Source organism: Mustela nivalis, assembly GCF_964662115.1.
Source record: "Mustela nivalis genome assembly, chromosome: 13".
NCBI lineage: Eukaryota > Metazoa > Chordata > Mammalia > Carnivora > Mustelidae > Mustela > Mustela nivalis.
Genome location: NC_139032.1, coordinates 72,130,179 through 72,151,865, shown reverse-complemented (window position 1 = coordinate 72,151,865; position 21,687 = coordinate 72,130,179). Strand labels below are relative to the sequence as shown.

The window sequence follows — 21,687 nt, the reverse complement described above, 5'->3', positions numbered from 1 at the left end:
TAAATTAAAAAAAAAAAAAAAAAAGACAAGAGCTTAGTAATTTTTGTCACTGATTTCTGTAACCTAAGAATATATTCCTTTCCTCATTGACATCATACATCAGCTGAGTTTAATCATTTTCTCTCTACAACTAATGTTCAATCTTAAAGAATCCCATTTTATTTCTTTAATATGGTGCTCTGAAAAAAAAATTTTTTTTAAGATTTTATTCATTTATTTGACAGACAGAGATCACAAGTAGGCAGAGAGGCAGGCAGAGAGAGAGGAAGGGAAGCAGGCTCCCCGCTGAGCAGAGAGCCCGATTTGGGACTCCATCTCAGGACCCCAGGTTCATGACCTGAGTCAAAGGTAGAGGCTTTAACCCACTGAGCCACCCAGCGCCTTGTGCTCTGAAATTGATGACTTTCAGTATTTGTTGATCCTAACCAAGGAATAAAATGACCTTAAGTATACAACTGTCTCCAAATTCAAAGATAATTAGTGGTTTTTCAAAATATTTTATTAAGGTTCCCAAAATGGGTTAACAAACCACACAGGTTAAGGACAAAGAAAATCTTCATTTCTGTAACTTTTGTGGAAGTCAGATGAAACTAAATGGACAAGTTTTCATAACCAGTTTCATCAAATTTTAGAAAGAAATGACTTTACTTCCAAATTTTGGGAAGTAATGACTAAGATCACCTCATAGAATAATATGATAATTCAGGATAGTACTCCATGAAAGATCCAGTTTTGTGAACTGGGCTGCTCACCCTACTTAAGAGAAAACTTTTCAAGTACTTTAGGAGCAAAGTAGTATGTTACCTTCCATTTTTACATTAATTACAAGCAGGCTAACTATATCTACTTGTCAAAACATTCTGGCAATTCATAGTAAGTTACTTAAATATAATTCCAACTGGTACTCTACTTTCAGTAAAACCTATTTAGGATGCCACATATAAAAAGGAATGTCTATGAAACTAAAAACACAAATATATTCAGATTTCTTAAGAAGATTTTACTATACTGTATTCTTTTTATTTTTTAATATCTTTTTAAAATTAACATATGTATTATTTGTTTCAGGGGTACAGGTCTGTAATTCATCAGTCTTACACAATTCACAGCACTCACCGTAACACATACCCTCCCTATAGTTTGTTTTGTTTTTTAAATAAACTCTACCCTGATGTGAGGTTCAAACTAATGACCTTGAGATCAAGATTCACATGCTTTACAGACTGAGCCAGCCAGGTGCCTCATCACTGTGCTTTATTCTTATCTTTAATACATTAGCCAATTAATTCTGCCTAAAACCTAAAATAATATCATTATGATGAGATAAATAGTTCCTTTAAGACTTCAGCTAAGCAGCTGATCACCTCAAGGTAACTGGTATTTAGTTACCTCAAGGTAATGACAATTATAGAATATAACATTTATTAAGCTGCCCAAACTTTAGAGGCATTTTTAAGAAAATAAAAGTAACCTTTCATACATAAGTTAGTTATTACACAGAAGCATCTGTGCTCTGTTTTGAAATGAAGTTATTTCAACATTTCCATGTCCTCCTCCCTCCCTTATTCCCATGTTTGCTTTCTTTTTTAATCCCTGTAGCTAAGTTTATATGACTGAAAGAAAATGTGGGAAAGAACAAATTTTAATTAGAGTAATTAATAGAAAGTTGTTGTGACATGCTTGCAATCATACATTATTATCCCACTGCTGTTTAACATAACAAATTAGACCATCATAAAGATTTTTAGCATGAGTCAGTTAAAATATTGGAAGTTCATCTTTTAAGACAAATTACAGGTTAAAAACTTACTTTCCACTACCAAATATAGTCACACTTTCAATAAAAATAAGACCTTTATTCATAATTTTAAATCCTGGATTTCAGAAACTGGAGTGCATTTCTATAATCCCTTCTCCTACACCAAATTTAATTTCATAAGTAAGATGACACAAAAACTCCAGCAAATAATTACTCACCTCATAATTCTCCTTTATCCAGAGCTCTCGTTTAAGAAAAGTTTCTTTCTGATGATCTTCTAGACTATCAAACTGAGATTTCGACATCTTCATGGATTTCCGTATGATATATAGTCTTTCTTCTTCTCCATATTCTTTACCTTTGATGTTAAAATTATAGATCCACCGACAATACCAGACTATATATGAGCACAGGTGAAAAGGTGCTAAGAGAATTTGAAACAGGAGAAGATCACATATCTGGGGTTTCTGATAGCCTCCCTTTATATCTATTTTACTTTTTATAATGTTTTTTATGATATTCTCCTCCTCGTCACGAATTTCCTCTTTGGACTTTTTGTTTCTGCCCTTCTCTTTGGCTTTTCTGAGTAACCCCTGCTGCTTGGCAATCTCCATGGCTTGGATACGATATTTGGGCACTGTGGCTAGGTAGCTGATTGCCTTGTCGTAGCTGTTCCACCAGCTGAAAAACTGAAATATTTAACAAAGAAAAATAGGTCATTTTTACTATCAAAGTGCACCCTGGTGAACACCATCCCCCCTACCCAAAGCAATTCTGATTAAAAACAGGGACCTCAAGGGGTACCTGGTTGGCTCAGTCAGTACAGCATACAACTCTTGATCTTGGGGTCATGATTTTAAGCCCCACATTCAGCATAGAGCTTACTTAATTTAAAAAAATAGGGACCTCAATCTTCTTTCTCTGTAAGTAAAAGATAAACCTGAATAATGCCCACCCACATGTACATGGGACCTGAAGCTGGATAAATCAGGTAAGCCCTAACCTAGGCCAAAAGCCATTAATTCAGAAAGGAGATACCCAAGATTAGGTGATGAATCAATAGAATCATATCACATCTATGACTTCAAATCTACCATTTGGCTTTCCCTAGATCACCATTAAGAAATCTTTCTTTTGTTTTTAAGACTGTGAGACTGTGATCTACGTTCTGGTGGGGGAAGAGTTACATGGCAAAACTTGCCAGTGAGGAACTTATTTAAAAGAAGAAAAATCACAGGCAACTATATTTATTCCCATCTCTTTCCTAAACCATCTCAATATATACAGTTAATGCTCATCATATTCTGAAGTAAAGGATTCTAACATGTTTGAACTCTTATTTGACTGGAAAACATATAACTTATTTGATAAATATACATAAAGGGTTTCATTAATTGTCAGGAAACGTCCTATTCTTCAATTTCCACATTTCATTTGCTGTTTTACTGAAAGAATACTGCAGTTATACCAATAATATCTTGAAATATTATAGTAGCACTCTATTAGGACTAGGGGGAAAAATGTTACCAGGGTATTATATCTAAAACAGAAAGGTAAAATTATCCCTGCTTCCCCTTTGAAAGGAAAATATTCCTGCAAAAGCAGATATATTTAAAATGCACAAACCTAGTATTCAATAGTAATTCTTTTTGTCATATAAAGTGAATCCTATTTCTGGGAATTAAACTAGAGAAGCATTTTTCAGACTAGCAAATTGATTCATTCTAGTCACCTGACATGTTCCTTTCCTCTAAAATAAGACATGATAGCTGTGGTTAATTTAACAGTAGGAAAAACTCATTTCAAGCTGAAGTTAAATTTTTACGACATTTAAAACAACATCAAAGATTACTATTTTAATCTATTTCAGTAGTTTCAACCAAAGCAAAACTGCCCTTAGCAGGCAGTGGAAATGCAAGGTACATTTTTGGTTGTTACAGTGATGGCAAGCACTTCCTGGCATTTGGTGGATAGGGGCCAAGACTTGTCAGGTCATATTAAGAAATTCAGGTTTTTCACAAATATAATGGGCAATCATTGAAAAGTCCTACAAAAGTAATATTATCAGGTTAGGAGGGAAATACTCTAAAAGAAACAATGAAAAAAAGATCTTTGTTGGGTTTTCTTATTATATAATGATGTTATTCATCAATTTCTTGGATTTGCCACTGACAAAGATTCCAATGTTAATAAGTTGGTTGAATAAATGATTACTTTTCTAGTCTAAAAAATAGTAGCCTCAAGTACAGGTAAAATTTTACAAAAAGGTACTTCTAATTCACTTTTAATAACCAGCACTAGGCAACGTGCACTCAAGTACACACATGCAGACACACACCTCCATCAATACACACCTGAAACACTGAAATAGCACATACACTGACCAAAATCACAACTCTAACATCCACTTTAGGGGCTAAGCGCCTGCTGTAGTAGTGGTAGTAATGGCTATAGTACTCTTCTGGGTGATCCAGCATGTAGTCATAATCTTTTCGTGTTTCTTCATCCTGTAAAATAACAAGATACCCAATTTCATAGGGTATTTCAGAAAATGGCCATAATTTATAATCTGTTAAGTAAAAAAAAAAAATTTTATAACCATGTACAATTAATCTGAATAAAAGTGAAACTATCAGAATCAAAAAATTCCCTATCACTCTTCAAAAGCACATATTAACTGGTTTCTAGAACTTTCATATTAGGTATAACCATAATAAAAGTAATCTCTCCAAATTCTCAAGTATTGTTAGTCCTCCTGGAAAAAGAAAAACATTTTAATAACTATTAAGCATGCCGTTTTAGCCAGTGTTATGGTGGTAATAAGGATGTTGTGTTCTTGTAACTTAAGAAAACATGTTGATACCTTCTCTCAATAATTGTTGATAGGGGGGCACCTGGGTGGCTCAGTGGGTTAAGGCCTCTGCCTTTGGCTCAGGTCATGATCCCAGGGTCCTGGGATAGAGCCCCACGTCGGGCTCTCTGCTCGGCAGGGAGCCTGCTTCTTCCTCTCTCTGCCTGCCTGTCTGTCTACGTGTGATCTCTGTCAAGTAAATAAATAAATTAAATCTTTTTTAAAAAATTGTTGATAGGAATAAATGTTTGTCTCTACTACGGATATTCACAATCCTTTTCTAGCCTTGTGTAGAAAGTTTTCTGTTAAAAGCAATGATTAAGACAATAAAATGCAGACGAAGCCAGTCTGTGCCTATAAAACTGAATTATGCTCATCTCAAAGAAGCCTTGATGCAATATAATGGTGTTTAACTCTGTGACTTCAAGTGGTATTTTTAGCCTCTCTGAGCCTCACTCTTCCTCATTTGTAAAACAGATAGTATCTGCTCTACTAGTTTTAGTGTTTTGAATATCAAATGGCAACATTATACAAAAACACATTACAAATACATAACACATTATAATACTATTATTTTTTTTAAAGATTTTATTTGTTTATTTGACAGACAGAGATCACAGTAGACAGAGAGGCAGGCAGAGAGAGAGAGAGCAGAAAGCCCGATGCGGGACTCGATCCCAGGACCCTGAGATCATGACCTGTAAGGCAGTGGCTTAACCCACTGAGCCACCCAGGCGCCCTATAATACTATTATTAACATTGTCACAGCCCAGCTCATAATAAACTAACATATACATACTTCTTAATCTTACAAACACATTGAAAAAAAAAATCAGGGGCGCCTGGGTGGCTCAGTGGGTTAAGCCGCTGCCTTCGGCTCAGGTCATGATCTCAGGGTCCTGGGATCGAGTCCCGCATCGGGCTCTCTGCTCAGCAGGGAGCCTGCTTCCCTCTCTCTCTCTCTGCCTGCCTCTCCAACTACTTGTGATTTCTCTCTGTCAAATAAATAAATAAAATCTTTAAAAAAAAAAAATCACAGCATTCTGAAATGCTACTCTGAGTGTTCACAAATAAAACACTTTTTAAAACCTTTAATTTTAAATAGGGATAAATGCCAATCTCTTACTGAGCTACATACACTGAAGAACAATTAAATTGGGTTATGATTTTTTTTTTTCTTTGTCACACAGGAAACCTATTTTGTCTTTTTTTTTTTTTTTAAGTAAACTCTACCCCCATGTGGGGCTTGAACTCACAATCCAGAGATTAAGAGTTGCATGTTATAGCCAGCCAACTGAGCCAGCCATGCACCCCCATTTTTTCTTTGTTCAAAAAATGTTAGAGTAAAACCACAACAAATTCTTTACTCTTATATAAGGGAGTATACTATAAATCATTAGGAAAATTTAAAAAACCTTTTTTAACCTAGAGGATGTCTTTCTAGGATGAAGTATTCAACATTCATAAAGTTGCAAATACTTAACTAAAGGCATTTCAAAATCTACACTTAGTGCTTTCCTACCACAGACAGAGGCTCTTAGGTCTATTAGGGACCACCTAATCCTCCAACGTGCAGTTTCTTAGATTTAAAATAATGACAATGCTAATGACAAAATCTCTTCTGTACCATTAAAATCATATTTTCTACTAAGAATTCTGAATTTGTGGAGCATTTGGGTGGTGCAGTAGTAAAGCACCTGACTCTTGATTTTGGCTCAGGTCATGATCTAGGCTCCTGAAATCCAAGCCCCATTTCGGGCTCTGCACTCAGCATGGAGTCTGCTTGTCCCTCTTCCTCTGTTTCTTTCCTTGTGCACACGCACTTTCTCTCATAAATAAATAAATAAATATATATATATATATTTTAAGAATTCTGGAAGCACCTGGGGGACTCAGTCAGTTAAATGTCTGCTCTGACTCAGGTAAAGATCCTAGAGTCCTAGGATTGAGCCCTGTGTCAGGCTGCCTGCTCAGCAGGGAGCCTGTTTCTCCCTCTGTCCCTCTGCTCCTCCCCTGCCTTGTATATGCTCTTTCTCAAATAATTAAAATCCTAAATTTAAAAAAAAATTTTTTAAAGAAATTAAAAAAAAAAAAAAAAAACTCTGACGGGGCGCCTGGGTGGCTCAGTGGGTTAAGCCGCTGCCTTCGGCTCAGGTCATGATCCCAGGGTCCTGGGATCAAGTCCCAAATCGGGCTCTCTGCTGAGCAGAGAGAGCCCGCTTTCCTCTCTCTCTCTCTCTCTCTCTCTGCCTGCCTCTTTGCCTACTTGTGATCTCTCTCTGTCAAATAAATACATAAAATATTTTAAAAAAAGAAAAAACTCTTGGGACACCTGGGTGGCTCAGTTGGTTAAGCAGCTGCCTTCAGCTCAGGTCATGATCCCAGCGTCCTGGGATCGAGTCCCACATCAGGCTCCTTGCTCTGCAGGGAGCCTGCTTCTCCCTCTGACTCTGCCTGCCACTCTGTCTGCCTGTGCTTGCTCTCCCTCTCTCTCTCTCTGACAAATAAATAAATAAAATCTTTAAAAAAAAAAAAAAAAACTCTGAATTTGAATGACAATTCTCTTAGGTTCAGTACCTTCAAAATATTTTTTACCTCTGACTAGAATTTCAAACTAGATAAACTAGTATCTAGTAGAATTAAATATAAATATATTTAAATTCTATTCTATAGGACTATTTAGAGGGTCAGTATGAGAACTGTTCTATAAGGAGGGCTGAGCTCAGGCTGTTATCATTTTCAGATTTACTCCTTGAATGTTCCTTTCTATCAAAAAAGATTTTCTGTGATAACTGCCACACACCTCAATTGTCAATGTATTATTCTTTCTATAAGCAATTATCATACTTTAGAGCTTCTAACCTAAAGAGGGTAAAACTTTATAGGACAGACAGAAACTTTATAGGTCACAGATAGCTCTGAAGATAAAAGCCTACAACTCTTTTTTTTTTTTTTTAAGGTTTTATTTATTTATTTGACAGAGATCACAATTAGGCAGAGAGGCAGGCAGAGAGAAAGAAAGGGAAGCAGGCTTCCTGCTGAGCAGAGAGCCCGATGCAGGGCTCGATCCCAGGACCCCGGGTTCATGACCTGAGCTGAAGGCAGAGGCTTTAACCCACTGAGCCACCCAGGCGCCCCTAAAGCCTACTACTCTTGATATATCTCATTTTGAGTACCTCAAGACATCTTTTAAGAATTTTTTGATTTTTCCCTCCAGTTTTTGCTTTTTGGACTAATTTTATAGAAATGTTCTGCTTTTGGCCTAGAATCTGTGACTTTTAATTCAGCTTCCCAATCTTAGCAGATGACTTTTGAAATGTATTTCTTCAAATATGATTCTTCTCCTTGTTCCAACTAGATTACATGTCGTTTTGAAACCAACTGCCATACTGAGGTCAGATTCCAACAGATCTCCAGCATCCTTATCTATATAGAGCCATTTGCCCAACTTGACTGTATTCCTTCTGGTTAAAGTATACAGCAAGATCTTTGAATGTCATTAAAATCTACTATGTGAATGTCACAGATCCAATAATAATATCCTTCCTTCTTTTTTCCTTTATCTTAGTAAAGGTCACAATCCACAGAATGCAGAAATCCCTATTCGAACAGTTCACCCAGATCTTCCACTAGGGTCACCATCTTCTCCCTGGTCCCTAAATGTGTGACTTACTTTACTGAGTCTTGAGCTCCTCTAAAATAGGATGGTCAACTAACACTTCAACAAACAGCCACTCCAAAATCTGTACCTTGTGTCTGGCGTCTCTCCTGCAACCAGGACCCTCTAATAAGTCCTCAAATTAACTAATTCCCGCAGAAGATTTCAGGATCAAGTCTGACTTCTCTTAGGATGATTTTCTTTTCCATGGTGGGGGGGAGGGTCACTATAAATTTATGATCTTGTTTTTAAAGACAAGAAGAGTTGGCCACCGCCTTGTTACAGCATTAGTTAACCAACATCTTTACTCTTGGGTTTACAGCTTTCTCTCCAGAATGAAGAAAATTATTTTAGGTTGAGACATGCAGAATACACTTTGGAAGGTGTTCCAGGTTGGCACAAATTGGAGAGTTAGTTCTCAATAGTCTAAATCAAAATCCTACTCTCCAGTAACCTACAAAGTTTAGAATCAATCTAGTAAGAACACAAGGATAGAGGAATATTAAAAAAGACAAGACAAGAGACTGGGACCCCACTGAGAGCTACAGGCACATACTTATTTTAAAACCATTATACTTATTTTTTCTCCTATCCATCTTAAAACTCAGGTAGTCCCACAATTGTTTTCATCTTCAGTGCTGCCCCATGGCTTATTAAGTAAGCTAAAAATTCCCTAGCATCCAACAAGACCTCCATAATTAATCCACTCCCACCTAGCAACATCTCATCACTTGCCCCTCTTCTGCCCCACAGCAAACATCAGGTAATTTCTGCAATTTGGTGTGTTCTTACAATACAGCACACTCTTTCATACCTATGTTTTTAAACATATAACTCCCTCTACCTCAAATATCCATCCCTTTCTTCCAGCCTCAAGAGCTTCCATTAATCCTTTAGGGCACCAACATAACTGCTTCAGATTTAGACCACTCTTATATTACACATGTGACCTACTTATTATAGCACTTATCACATTGTAATCATCAGGGTTTTTTTCTTTCCTTGAATAAGAACTTCTGGAAGATAGGTAGGGTGACTGACACTTTAATCTCTGTATATCCAAGGCCTACCACAGTGCCTGGCATTCAGTAAATGTCATTTAAAAAATGAGTACAATTTTATAAAAGCTCTCCCTCACTATAAACATCCCTTGAGCCATACAGGTCTTTATCTCACCAGGAAGGCTGGATGGGTGATTATTTCACAAAAACCTTGACTTAGCGGAAATGACTGCTTGATTTCACAGCTTATGAAAACATGCTACTGTGGCTAAAACGGCTTAAACCTTAAAACAGTTTAATGTCTTACCTTTCAATAAGGTAGTACTTTTTCTTTCAGCAATTTTGTGGATCTTAAGGTCCCAGGGTCAGGAGATTCCAACTTCTTTCCAAAACCAAAACCTTTATACTTGTTTCTTCCTCCTCTCTGTCCTGAGCCTTGACAAGCAGGGCAAAAAGCTCCTTGTTTCTAATGTCTACAGGAAAAAATGGTGCTTCTGCTGGTGTCCACTCCACTCCCAATCCTTGTGGGCACATGCAGGAGGACTGGAACATAACCACCAATATCTAGATCAAAAGTGAACAAGAGGAAACCCACAAGCAAAGAAAGCACTGAATCCTTCCTTCTCTTAGGAAAATGATCATTCTCCCCCCTCCCCAGAGGCAAAAATATATTACGTTCTTGCCCTTGAAAGAAATAATGAACTGTTTGATCTCAAGATACATAATTGCAATAATTTGATATTGCAGCCACCTTTACAGTAAAAATTTTCAGTTACACAGACAGTAGAAACCATTTTAGGACGTTAAAGGCCAGGAATCAAAAATATATAAAAATATAATATATTTTGTACATTTTTTAAAAATTCTGTAAATTCCATTTAGTTAGCACATACTATATTATTAGTTTCAGGGCAGAATTTAGTGATTCATCAGTTGCATATAATGCCCAGTGCTCATTACAACAAGTGCCCTCCTTAAAGCCCATCACCCAGTAACCCCTTACCCCCAACCACCTCTCCTCTAGCAGCCCTCAGTTTGTTTCCTATCTTTAAGAGTCTCTTATGGGAGGCGCCTGGGTGGCTCAGTGGGTTAAAGCCTCTGCCTTCGGCTCAGGTCATGATCCCAGGGTCCTGGGATCGAGCCCGACATTGGGCTCTCTGCTCCGCAGGGAGCCTGCTTCCTCCTCTCTCTCTGCCTGCCTCTCAGCCTACTTGTGATCTCTGTCAAATAAATAAATAAAATCTTAAAAAAAAAAAAAGAGTCTCTTATGGTTTGCCTCCCTCTCTACTTTTATCTTATTTTTCTTTCCCTTCCTCTATGTTCATCTTTGTTTCTTAAATCCCATATATGAGTGAAATCAGAGGTATTTGTCTCTGATTTATTTTACTTAACATAATAAATAAGTTCCATCCACATCATTGTAAATGGCACAATTTCATTCTTTTTGATGGCTGAGTAATACTCCAGTGGATATATATACATATATACACATATACATATATATATATACCCCATATCTTTATCCAGTCATCAGCTGATGGACTTGTGGCCTCATTCCATAATTTGGCTACTGTTTATAATGCTGCTATAAATACTGGGGCACATGTGCCCCTTCAAATTACTGTTTGTATCCTTGGATAAATACCTAGTAGTGCAATCACTAGTTGTAGCGTATCTCTATTTTTAACTTGTCACAGAAAACCCATACTGCTTTCCAGAGTGGCTGTACCAGTTTGGATTCCTACTAGCAGTGTAAGAGGGTTCCCCTTTCTCTACATCCTCCCCGTCTTGAGTTGTTAATTTTAGCCATTCTGATAGGTGGGAGGTGGTACACCTCATTGTGGTTTTGATTGGTATTTCCCTGATGCCAAGTGATGTTGAGCATTTTTCATGTGTCTATTGGCCATCTGTATGTGTTCTTTGGAGAAATGTCTGTTCATGTCTTCTGCCTATTTCTTGACTGTATTTTTTGTTCTTTGGGTATTGAGTTCAAAAAGGTCTTTACAGATTTTGAATATTAGCCCTTTATCTGCTAAGTCATTTGCAAATATCTTTTCCCATTCCATAGGTTGCCTTTAGTTTTACTATTTCTTTTGTTGTGCAAAAGCTTTTTATCTTGATGAAGTCCCAGTAGTTCATTTTTTAAGATTTAATTTATTTATTTGACAGAGACACAGCAAGAGAGGGAACACAAGCAGGGGGAGTGAGAGAGGGAGAAGCAGGCTTCCTGCCAAGCAGGGAGCCCGATGCGGAGCTCGATCCCAGGACCCTGAGATCATGACCTGAGCTGAAGGCAGATGCTTAACGACTGAGCCACCCAGGCATCCCCCACCCCATAGTTCATTTTTGCTTTTGTTTCTCTTGCCTTTGGAGATATGTCTAGTAAGAAGTTGCCATGGCCAAGGTCAGAGAGTTGCTGCTTGCTGGGCAGCAACTCCAAAAAACGCCAAATTTTTAATAGGATTTTGATGGATTCCTGTCTCATATTTAGGTCTTTTATCCCTTTGGAGTTTATTTTTCTGTATGGTGTAAGAAAATGGTCCAGTTTCATTCTTTTACATGTGGCTGTCCAATTTTCCCAGCACCACTTGTTGAAGAAACTTTTTTCCATTGGATATTCTTTCCTGCTTTGCTGAAGAATAGTACCATAGAGTTGGGGGTTCATTTCTGGGTTCTCTATTCTGTTCCACTGATCTATTTTTCTGTTTTTGTGCCAGTACCACATTGTCTTGATGATTTTAGTTTTGTAAGATAGCTTGAAGTCCGGAATGTGATGCTATCAGCTTTGGTTTCCTTTTTTCAACATTCCTTTGGCTATTCAGACTCTTTTCTGGTTCCATACAAATTTAGGATTATTTGTTCCAGCTGTGAAAAAAGTTGGTTGTATTTTGATAGGGATTGCACTGAATGTATAGATTGCTCTAGGTAGCATAGACATTTTAACAATATTTGTTCTTCTAATCCATGAGTATGGAACATTTTTCTATTTCTTTGTGTCTTCCTCAATTTCTTTCATGAGTGTTCTATAGTTTTCTGAGTATAGATCCTTTGCCCTTTTTGTTAGGTTTATTCCTAATTATCTTATAGTTTTTGGTGCAATTGTAAATGAGACTGACTTCTGATTTCTCTTTCTTTTGTCACATTGTTAGTGTACAGAAACGCAACGGATTTGCCACTTTGCTGAATTCCTGTATGAGTTCTAGCAATTTTGAGGTGGAGTCTTTGGGATTTCCACACAGAGTATCATATCATCTGGGAAAAGTGCGAGTTTGACTTCTTTGCTGATTCAGATGCATTCTATTTCATTTTGTGTCTGATTGCTGAGGCTAGGACTTCTAGTACTATGTTGGACAACAGTAGTGATGGTGGACATATCTGTTGTGTTCCTGACTTTAGGGGAAAAGCCCTCAGTTTTTCCCCATTGAGAACGATATCTGCTGTGTTCTTCATAGATGGCTTTTATGATATTGAGGTATGTACCCTTATCTCTACACTGTTAAGAGTTTTAATCAAGAAAGGATGCTGTGCTTTGTCAAATGCTTTTTCTGCATCTACTGAGAGGATATGGTTTTTGTCCTTTCTTTTATTAATGTAGTGTATCACACTGATTGGTTTGTTGATGCTGAGCCACCCTTGCAGCCCTGGAATAAATCCCACTAGGTCGTGACGAATCATCCTTTTATTGTACTGTTTAATTCTACTGGCTAGGTATCTTGGTGAGAATTTTTGCATCCATGTTCATCAGAGATAGTGGTCTGTAATTCTCCTTTTTGGTGGGGTCTTTGTCTAGTTTAGGGATCAAGGTAATATTGGCCTCACTGAAAGAGTTTAGAAGTTTCCTTCCATTTCTGTTTTTTTAAACAGTTTCAGAAGAACTGGTTATTATTTCTTCTTTAAAATGCTCGTAGAATTCCCCTGGGAAGCCGTCTGGTCCTGGACTCTTGTTTGTTAGGAGATTTTTAATTATTGCTTCAATTTTCTTGGTGGTTATGGTTCTGTTCAGATTTTCTATTTCTTCCTGTTTCAGTTTTGGTAGTTTGTATGTTTCTAGGAATGAACCACTTCTTCCAGATTACCGAATTTGTTGGCATATAATTGCCCTATAATGTGTTTTTTAAAACGGTATTTCTTTGATGTTGGTTGTGATCTCTCCTCTTTCATTCATGATTTTATTTACTTGGGTCCTTCCTTTCTTTTTCTTGATAAGCCTGGCTAGCAGTTTATCAATCTTATTAAGTCTTTCAAAGAACAAGCTCCTAGTTTCACTGATTTGTTCTACAGGTTTTTAAATTTCTGTATCATTGATTTCTGCTCTGGTCTTTATTCTTTCTCTTCTCCTGTTGGATTTAGGCTTTATCTGCTGTTTCTGGTGGGGTTTTTGTTGTTGTTGTTGTTGTTTAATTAGAGAGAAAGAGAGAGTACACATGTTAGGGGGGAGGGCAGAGGAAGAGGGAGAGAAGCAGACTCCCTGCTGAGTGGTAAGCCTAATAGCCTAATTTGGGGCTTGATCCCAGGACTCTGGGATCATAACCTGAGCTGAAATCAAGAGTCAGTTATTTAACTGACTGAGCCACTCAGGCACCCTATTTGCTGTTCTTTCTCCAGCTCTTTTAGTGTAATGTTAGGTTGTGCATTTGAGACTTTTCTTGTTTCTTAAGAAAGGCCTGTGTTGCTATATAGTTCCCTCTTAGGACCACCTCTGCTGCATCCCAAAGGTTCTGAACTGTTGTATTTTCACTTTCATTTGCTTCTGTGCATTTTTTAAAAATTCTTCTTTAATTTCCTGGTTTACGCAGTCATTCTTTTTTTTTTTTTTTAAGATTCTATTTAGGGACGCCTGGGTGGCTCAGTTGGTTAAGCAGCTGCCTTCAGCTCAGGTCATGATCCCAGCGTCCTGGGATCGAGTCCTACATCGGGCTCCTTGCTCCGCAGGGAGCCTGCTTCTCCCTCTGACTCTGCCTTCCACTATGTCTGCCTGTGCTCGCTCTCACTCTCTCTCTCTCTGACAAATAAATAAATAAAAATCTTTTAAAAAAATAAAATAAAATAAAATAAAAATAAAGATTCTATTTATTGGGGCGCCTGGGTGGCTCAGTGGGTTAAAGCCTCTGCCTTCGACTCAGGTCATGATCCCAGTGTCATGGGATAGAGCCCCGTGTCAGGCTCTCTGCTCGGCGGGGAGCCTGCTTCCTCCTCTCTCTCTCTCTACCTGCCTCTCAGCCTATCTCTGTCTGTCAAATAAATTAATAAAATCTTTTAAAAATAAATAAATAAATAAAGATTCTATTTATTTATTTGAGAGACCGACAGAGATAGTAAGACAGAACATGAGTAGGGAGGAGAGGGAGAAGCAGGCTCCCTACAGGGAGCCTGACACAGGCTCAATCTCAGGACCTTGGCATCATGATCTGAGCCGAAGGCATATGCATAACCAACTAAGCCATGCCGGTGCCCCCTCCCCACCCACCATTCGTTATTTAGTAGGATGCTCTTTAACCTCCATGTATTTGTGGTCCTTCCAAATTTTTTCTTGTGGTTGACTTCAAGTTTTAAAGCATAGTGGTCTGAGAATTATGCATGGCATAATCTTGGATTTTTTTTGTACTGGTTGAGACCTGATTTGTGGCCCAGCATGTGATCTATTCTGGAAAATGTTCCATATGTACTCGAGAAGAATGTGTATACTATTGCTTTAGGATGACTATATCTGTTAAGTACACCTGGCCCAGTGTATCATTCAAAACTCTTGTTTCCTTGTTGATCTGTTTAACTGATCTATATTTTGCTATGACAGACATTATTATTTTATTATTATATTGTATTATCATCAGTAAGTTTCTTTAATTTTGTTATTAATTGGTTCATATATTTGGCTACTCCCAAGTTAGGGGCATAAATATGTACAATTGTTAATCTTCTTGTTGGATAGACCCTTTTATTATGCTATAGTGCCCTTCTTTATCTCTCAGTATAGTTTTTGGTTTAAACTCTAGTTTGTCTGGACGCCTGGGTGGCTCAGTTGGTTGGACGACTGCCTTCGGCTCAGGTCATGATCCTGGATTCCTGGGATCGAGTCCCGCATCAGGCTCCCAGCTCCATGGGGAGTCTGCTTCTCTCTCTGACCTTCTCCTCGCTCATGCTCTCTCTCACTGTCTCTCTCTCAAATAAATAAATAAAATAAAATAAAATAAAATAAAATAAACTCTAGTTTGTCTGATATAAGGATGGCTACTCCAGCTTTCTTTTGATATTCACTGGCATGATAAATGGTGCTCCAACCCTTCACTTTCACTCTGGAGGTGTCTTTTGGTCTAAATTGAATGTCTTATAAACAGTGTATCGATGGGTCTTATTTTTTTATCCATTTTAATACCCTGTGTCTTTTGATTGGAGCATTACTCCATTTACATTATTAAAAGATATGAATTTACTACCATTGTATTACTTGTAAAGTCACTGTTCCTGTACATTCTCTCTGTTTCTTTCTAATCTTTGTTACTTTGGGGCTCTCTCTTCATTCAAAGGATCCCCTTTAATAGCTCTTGCAGGGCTGGTTTACTGTTCACAAATTCCTTTAGTTTTTGTTTGTCCTAGAAACTCATTAGCTCTCCTTCTAATCTGAATTCTTGCTGGATAAAGTATTCTTGGCTGCATATTTTTCCCATTTAGCATATTGAGTATATATCATGCCAGTCCTTTCTGATCTGCCAGGTCTCTGTGGACAGGTCTGTTGCCAGCCTTGTTTCTTCCCTTGCAGATTAAGGGCCTCTTGCCTCAAACTACTTTCAGAATTTTCTCTTTATCTTTGAAATTTGCAGACTTCACTATTATATGTTGAAGTGTTGAACTATTTTTACTGATTTTGAGGGGGGTGGTTCTCTGTGCCTCCTGGACTTAAATGCCTCTTTCCTTCCCCAGGTTAGGGAAGTTCTCAGCTATAATTTGTTCAAATAAACCTTCTGCCCCTCTCTCCTGCTCTTCATCTTCTGAGACCCTTATTATTTGGATATTATTTCACTTATGGAATCACTGAGTTCTCTAAGTCTCCTTTCAAGATCCAGTAGTTTTCTTTCTTCTTTTCAGCTTATTTTCCACCATTTTATCATCTACATCACTGACTCTTTCTTCTGTCTATTTCATCCTCATTTTTATAGCCTCCATTTGGGACTGCATCTCAGTAATAGCATTTTTATTTTCTGCCTGACTAGATTTTAGTTCTTTTATTTCTACAGTAAGGGGTTCTATAGTGTCTTCTATGCTTTTTTCAAGCCCACTAGTATCGTTATAATAGTTGTTTTAAATTTAGTTCAGACATCTTACTTATATTCATACTGATTTAATCCCTGGCAGTGAGTACTACCTCCTGTTCTTTCTTTTGGGGGAAATTTCTCAGTCTCATCATTTTGTCCAGAAAAGAATAGAAGAAAGAATGAGAAAAACAACAATAAGAATAACAATAACAACAGAAAAAAAAATGCACACACAAAATAAATCAGAAAAAAACAAAAACAAGAAGAAAAATAAATAAGAAACAAAAAAAATAAAACAAAACACTAGATCCTGGGTGTGTTTTGGTCTGCTTGTTAAAGGAAACTAGATCTCAAAATAAGAAAGAAAATTTATATACATACACACACACACACACACACACACATATATATATATATATATACACAAAAATAAAATACAAGGAAAAGAAACAAAGAATAAAATATATATATACATATATATAAAAATAGAAATTGAAAAAATAATAACAAGAAAAGGATACTTAAAGACTAAAGAATAAAAAAAAAACAAAACTCACAAATGCTATATATACTATTTTCCCCAAGAGCTGTAGCCATCTATGATCAGTAAATTTGGTGCAAGCCACTTGTTCCTGGTCATCTTCTGGAAGAGGGGCCTATGGCACTGATTCTCAAGTGCCTTGCCCTAGTAGAAATGTGCCTCCCTTGCCAGGGGCCCAGGCTCAGCACAAGCTGCTCTGGGTTCCACTATGTGGCACTGTTTTGCTCTCTGAAGGCTTCAGCACTGATGGGTGGGGAAAAAATGGCAGCACCCTGCTCTCTAGTCCTAAAACTGAAAGTTCAGACCAGTGGGCTCTCACAGAAAAGCAGTCAATCACTCTCATCTCCCTGGTTTCTGTCTGAACTCTGCATTCACCCGGCCTGGGATCAAGCATTTTTATCCCAGGCACACCACTGAGTTTCAAAACTCCACATTTTACAGTTTCTGGTCACACAGACCTGTGCTATTCCTCCCACCATGCTTCTGCCTTTTGCTTGACACCAGCCAAGAGAGCTGCTACACAACTGTGTAGCAGTTCCTGGGTTTATGGCAACCCAGAGCAGAAAGCCAGCACCTAAACTTGCTGTTTTCAGCCATGTTCCCCACTCTTGTACCTGGGAAACCTGCCACACTCAGGCACCCCTGTTCTTCTTGTGACTCCAGGGATCCTGATACCAAACTCCCACCTGGGATTCTGCCCTGTTTTGCCACCTAGGCACCTTTAAGCCAGGGACTACCACACTGTAGCAGGCTTCTAAAAGTTCTGATTTTGTGTTCCACTGCTTATAATGCTTTGTGGTAGCCTTTTTTTTTTTTTTTTTTAAGATTTTATTTATTTATTTGACAGAGAGACAGTGAGAGAGAGCATGAGAGAGGAGAAGGTCAGAGGGAGAAGCAGACTCCCCATGGAGCAGGGAGCCCAATGCGGGACTCGGTTCCAGGACTCTGGGATCATGACCTGAGCCGAAGGCAGTCGCCCAACCAACTGAGCCACCCAGGCGCCCTGTGGTAGCCTTCTTAAGCAAGCTCCCTCCCCTTCATCATAGCCTCCAATATATCATCTCAGATTCAAGTCTCCCCATCTCCTACCTTGCAAAAGTGATTGCTTTCCTATCTGTAGAATTGCATTTCTTTTCTCAGATTTCCAGTTGATTTTGCAGGTGTTCAGAATGATTTGATAACTATCTAGCTGTTTGAGGGTCCAATTTAGGGTCCTCTAGTCCTCCACTATCTTAATTCCCTCTCTTTTGTTCATTCTTTTTTTTTAATTAAAGATTTTATTTATTTATTTGACAGAGAGAGATCACAAGCAGGCAGAGAGGCAGGCAGAGAGAGAGGAGGAAGCAGGCTCCCTGCTGAGCAGAGAGCCCGATGCGGGCCTTGATCCCAGGACCCTGAGATCATGACCTGAGCCGAAGGCAGTGGCTTAACCCACTGAGCCACCCAGGCGTCCTCTTTTGTTCATTCTTAAAAATATGTACTAATCCCATTGGGGTGACTGGGTGGCACAGTTGGATGAGCAACCAACTCTTGGTTCTGGCTTGGGTCATGATCTCAGGATCATGAGATTGGTCTCCCATCAGGCTCCACACTCAGTGTGGAGTCTGCTTGCGACTCACTCTCCCTCTCTCTCTCTCTCAAAAAAAAAAAAATTGGGACGCCTGGGTGGCTCAGTTGGTTGAGCAGCTGCCTTCGGCTCAGGTCATGATCCCAGCGTCCTGGGATCGAGTCCCACATCGGGCTCCTTGCTCGGCAGGGAGCCTGCTTCTCCCTCTGCCTCTGCCTGCCATTCTGTCTGCCTGTGCTCGCTCCCTCTCTCTCTCTGATAAATAAATAAAATTTTAAAAAATTAATAAATCTTTTAAAGAAAATTTATTAACCCCATTTTTAAAGAAATACATATATATAAATGATCCTTAAAAAAATAATATCTGTTTCCCTAAATTTATTTCCAAGCCATTACATCTTATTAAAGAGGAAGAAAATTAACTGCCATCAGTTCTATTTCTCTTCTTGTTCCTTGACCCTAGTCACTAGTGGAACTATCTTCTCATATGTCTTCTCTTCTATCTACATGTGGCCTCAACAATTTCCATGATTTGCAGTATCACCAAATTACTAGAGACACTCAGATCTGCTTTTCCTGTGTCCTATTTTCAAATATCTCCTAAGCATTTCCTAAATGTAACATAAATATCTCAACGTAAACATGCTCAAAACCCAAATCTGTCCCTCCATGTTTCAGTTAAGAGTAGAGTATCACCATCCACTTGGTTACTTGAGCTTTTAGAAAACTTAGTTATTTCCAATTCAGCAAATAATTATGCAGGGCATTAAGTCTTGTTTTAGACTCAAGGGAGAATAAAAAGATAAGATAATGTCCTGGTCTCAGGAACTTTCCCATCTAGAAGAATCTAACAAGCAAGAAAAATGCAATTTGATGTGCTAAACAATAAAGGACTAACTAACCCTGCCTGAGATCAACTGGTAATGGGATCCACAGCAGAGAAGAAACGAGTACTGGATCCTGAAAAGCAAGTACAATGTAGTTAAACCTTGTTCCAGACCAAGGTAACAGCAAGTGTTAAGGTACAGAAACATCAATGAATAGGAAGAATTCACTGAAGCTTGAGCACTAGTGAAATTCAGGAAGAAAGGTGTACTAAATGTGGCCAAAAAAAACTGATTTGGATAAGAACTGTAGAAAGGACATCATATGCCATCCTAAAGTGCTAGAGTGTTGTCTGTGCTATCAAAAATGAAATGTTTTAAAGAATGAGAACAATAGCACTGAGTAGTTGTGTTTATTTTTTGAAAGTTCACTCTGACAATATTGTAAAGAGGAGAATGAGGGAGAAAGAGATTTTAGAGACTAAAAAGTATAATAAGTAAGACTTAATGATCAAGGGAGTTAAACAACCAATCATATTGAGGATTAACAGTGAAGTTTCTTTCTTTCTTTTTTTTAAGATTTTATTTGTCAGAGGGAGAGTGAGAGAGAGCATAAGCAGGGGGAGCGGCAGACAGAAGGAGAAGCAGGCTCCCTGCTGAGCAAGGAACCTGATGCAGGACTCGATGCCAGGACCATGGGATCATGACCTGAGTCAAAGGCAGGTGCTCAACTGACTGAACCACACAGGTGCCCTGAAATTTTCTAATTATAATCACTGTGTGGACCATGTTACTCTGTGCCCCAAAGCATATGTATGTAATCTCTTAAGATTCTCATGACAGGGGTACCTTGGTGGCACAGTCTAAGTGTCCAACTCTTAGTTTTGGCTCAGGTCATGATCTCAGGGTGGTAAGATTAGCACCACATCACACTGTGTTCAGTGCAGAGTCTGCTTCTCTCCTCGGTTATGCTTTAGCAAACATAACAAGATTGATTTCCAAAACGTTTAATTTCAGGTAGCTGTGCCACAAATAAGACCACAACTGAAAATATGAACCTAGAGAATACACAGATTTTAGAGTTGTCACAGATATGATTGAGTTTCATCAGGAAGAGCTTGGAAAACAGAAAGAAAAGAATACCAAAGGACAGAACTCTAAGGAAAAGCAATGTTTAAGGTGTAGGGAGAAGAAAAGAAGACTATGAAGACTGAAAAAACACAACTAGAAAGATAGGAGAAACAGGAAAGAATAACACTGAGGGATTCAAAGGAGAGCAGCTTAAAGAGCTATATGGCCAACAACGTCAAATGCCACAGATAGTTCCAGGAGGGAGAAATGAAGAGCAGCATTCAAATCTAACACTTAGAACACCACTATCCGCCTTAAGAGCAATTCCATTACATATGCTGGTATACATCAGTCTACAGTACCTTCTTGGAAAGATAAGGAAATGAAGTGAAGATGTCCCACAGTAAAAAAAAAAAAAAAAGAAGAAGAAGGTAAGTGTGACTGTAGCTTTAAAAGAAGCAAAATTAAGCAAAATGAATTGAAATACACCAACTAAGAGGTTTTCAAGTTACCAAAGAGGAATTGAGATTCCAGAAAATGGTGGAAATGAATTCAGACAAGAACCTTCCAGCCTTCCCAAACCCATTCTCAATATTGCTACCAGAATTTTCTTTCTGAAAGAAACATCAGACTGTGTTATTTCTCCACTTTAAAATGTCTGGTCACTATTCAATACATAAAGTTCAAACTCCTAAACACAGATTAAAGGGTTGTTCATCAAACATCAAACTGATCCCAAAGATGTTCCAGTCTCCTGAAACATTTTCCCTACCATTTTCCTGACAGGCTTCTAACCTAGAAGTACTAGATCCTCTAATAGCTGTGAAAAATGCAGTAAAGGTTTTTGTGCTGTGAATATCTCAAAATGTTCTTTTATCTATGATAAATCCCCACAAGCTAATTTAAAATCTCAAGTGCTCAGCTTCTGGCCAGAATTGTATCAACTCAGTAGTTTTTATGTCAATCAGAAGCTCTGATTGGTTGTTGATAACATCATGTGTCATCACAGAACTAAAATTAAACATATTTGGTGTACAGTCAACCTTTGCCCTAAGTAGGGAATAACAGCTAAAATTACGTTATCAGTAAAAAATAAAGAGCACTTTTGGATTCACAGCAGAAACAGCAGGTGTGGTACATAAAGTACCACACCCTTCTTCTGGGC

The 21,687-nt window shown here is 38.1% G+C and overlaps 2 protein-coding genes across 4 annotated transcripts in view; one reads left to right on the top strand and one right to left on the bottom strand.

Moving 5' to 3' along the window:
* The window catches only part of ECPAS (Ecm29 proteasome adaptor and scaffold), a 295,320-nt gene that overhangs the window by 116,728 nt on the left and 156,905 nt on the right, over positions 1 to 21,687 (top strand). The window lies entirely within an intron of this gene.
* The window catches only part of DNAJC25 (DnaJ heat shock protein family (Hsp40) member C25), a 28,125-nt gene that overhangs the window by 625 nt on the left and 5,813 nt on the right, over positions 1 to 21,687 (bottom strand). The window contains exons 2-3 of one of the 3 annotated variants that reach the window (XM_082696967.1): positions 4,114 to 4,266; positions 1,978 to 2,448 (exon numbers count right to left, since the gene is read on the bottom strand). In XM_082696967.1, coding sequence (XP_082553093.1) covers positions 1,978 to 2,448; positions 4,114 to 4,266 — 624 coding nt within the window. The remainder of the gene's footprint in view (positions 1 to 1,977; positions 2,449 to 4,113; positions 4,267 to 21,687) is intronic. The other 2 variants (XM_082696968.1, XM_082696969.1) reach the window with 2 other exon arrangements.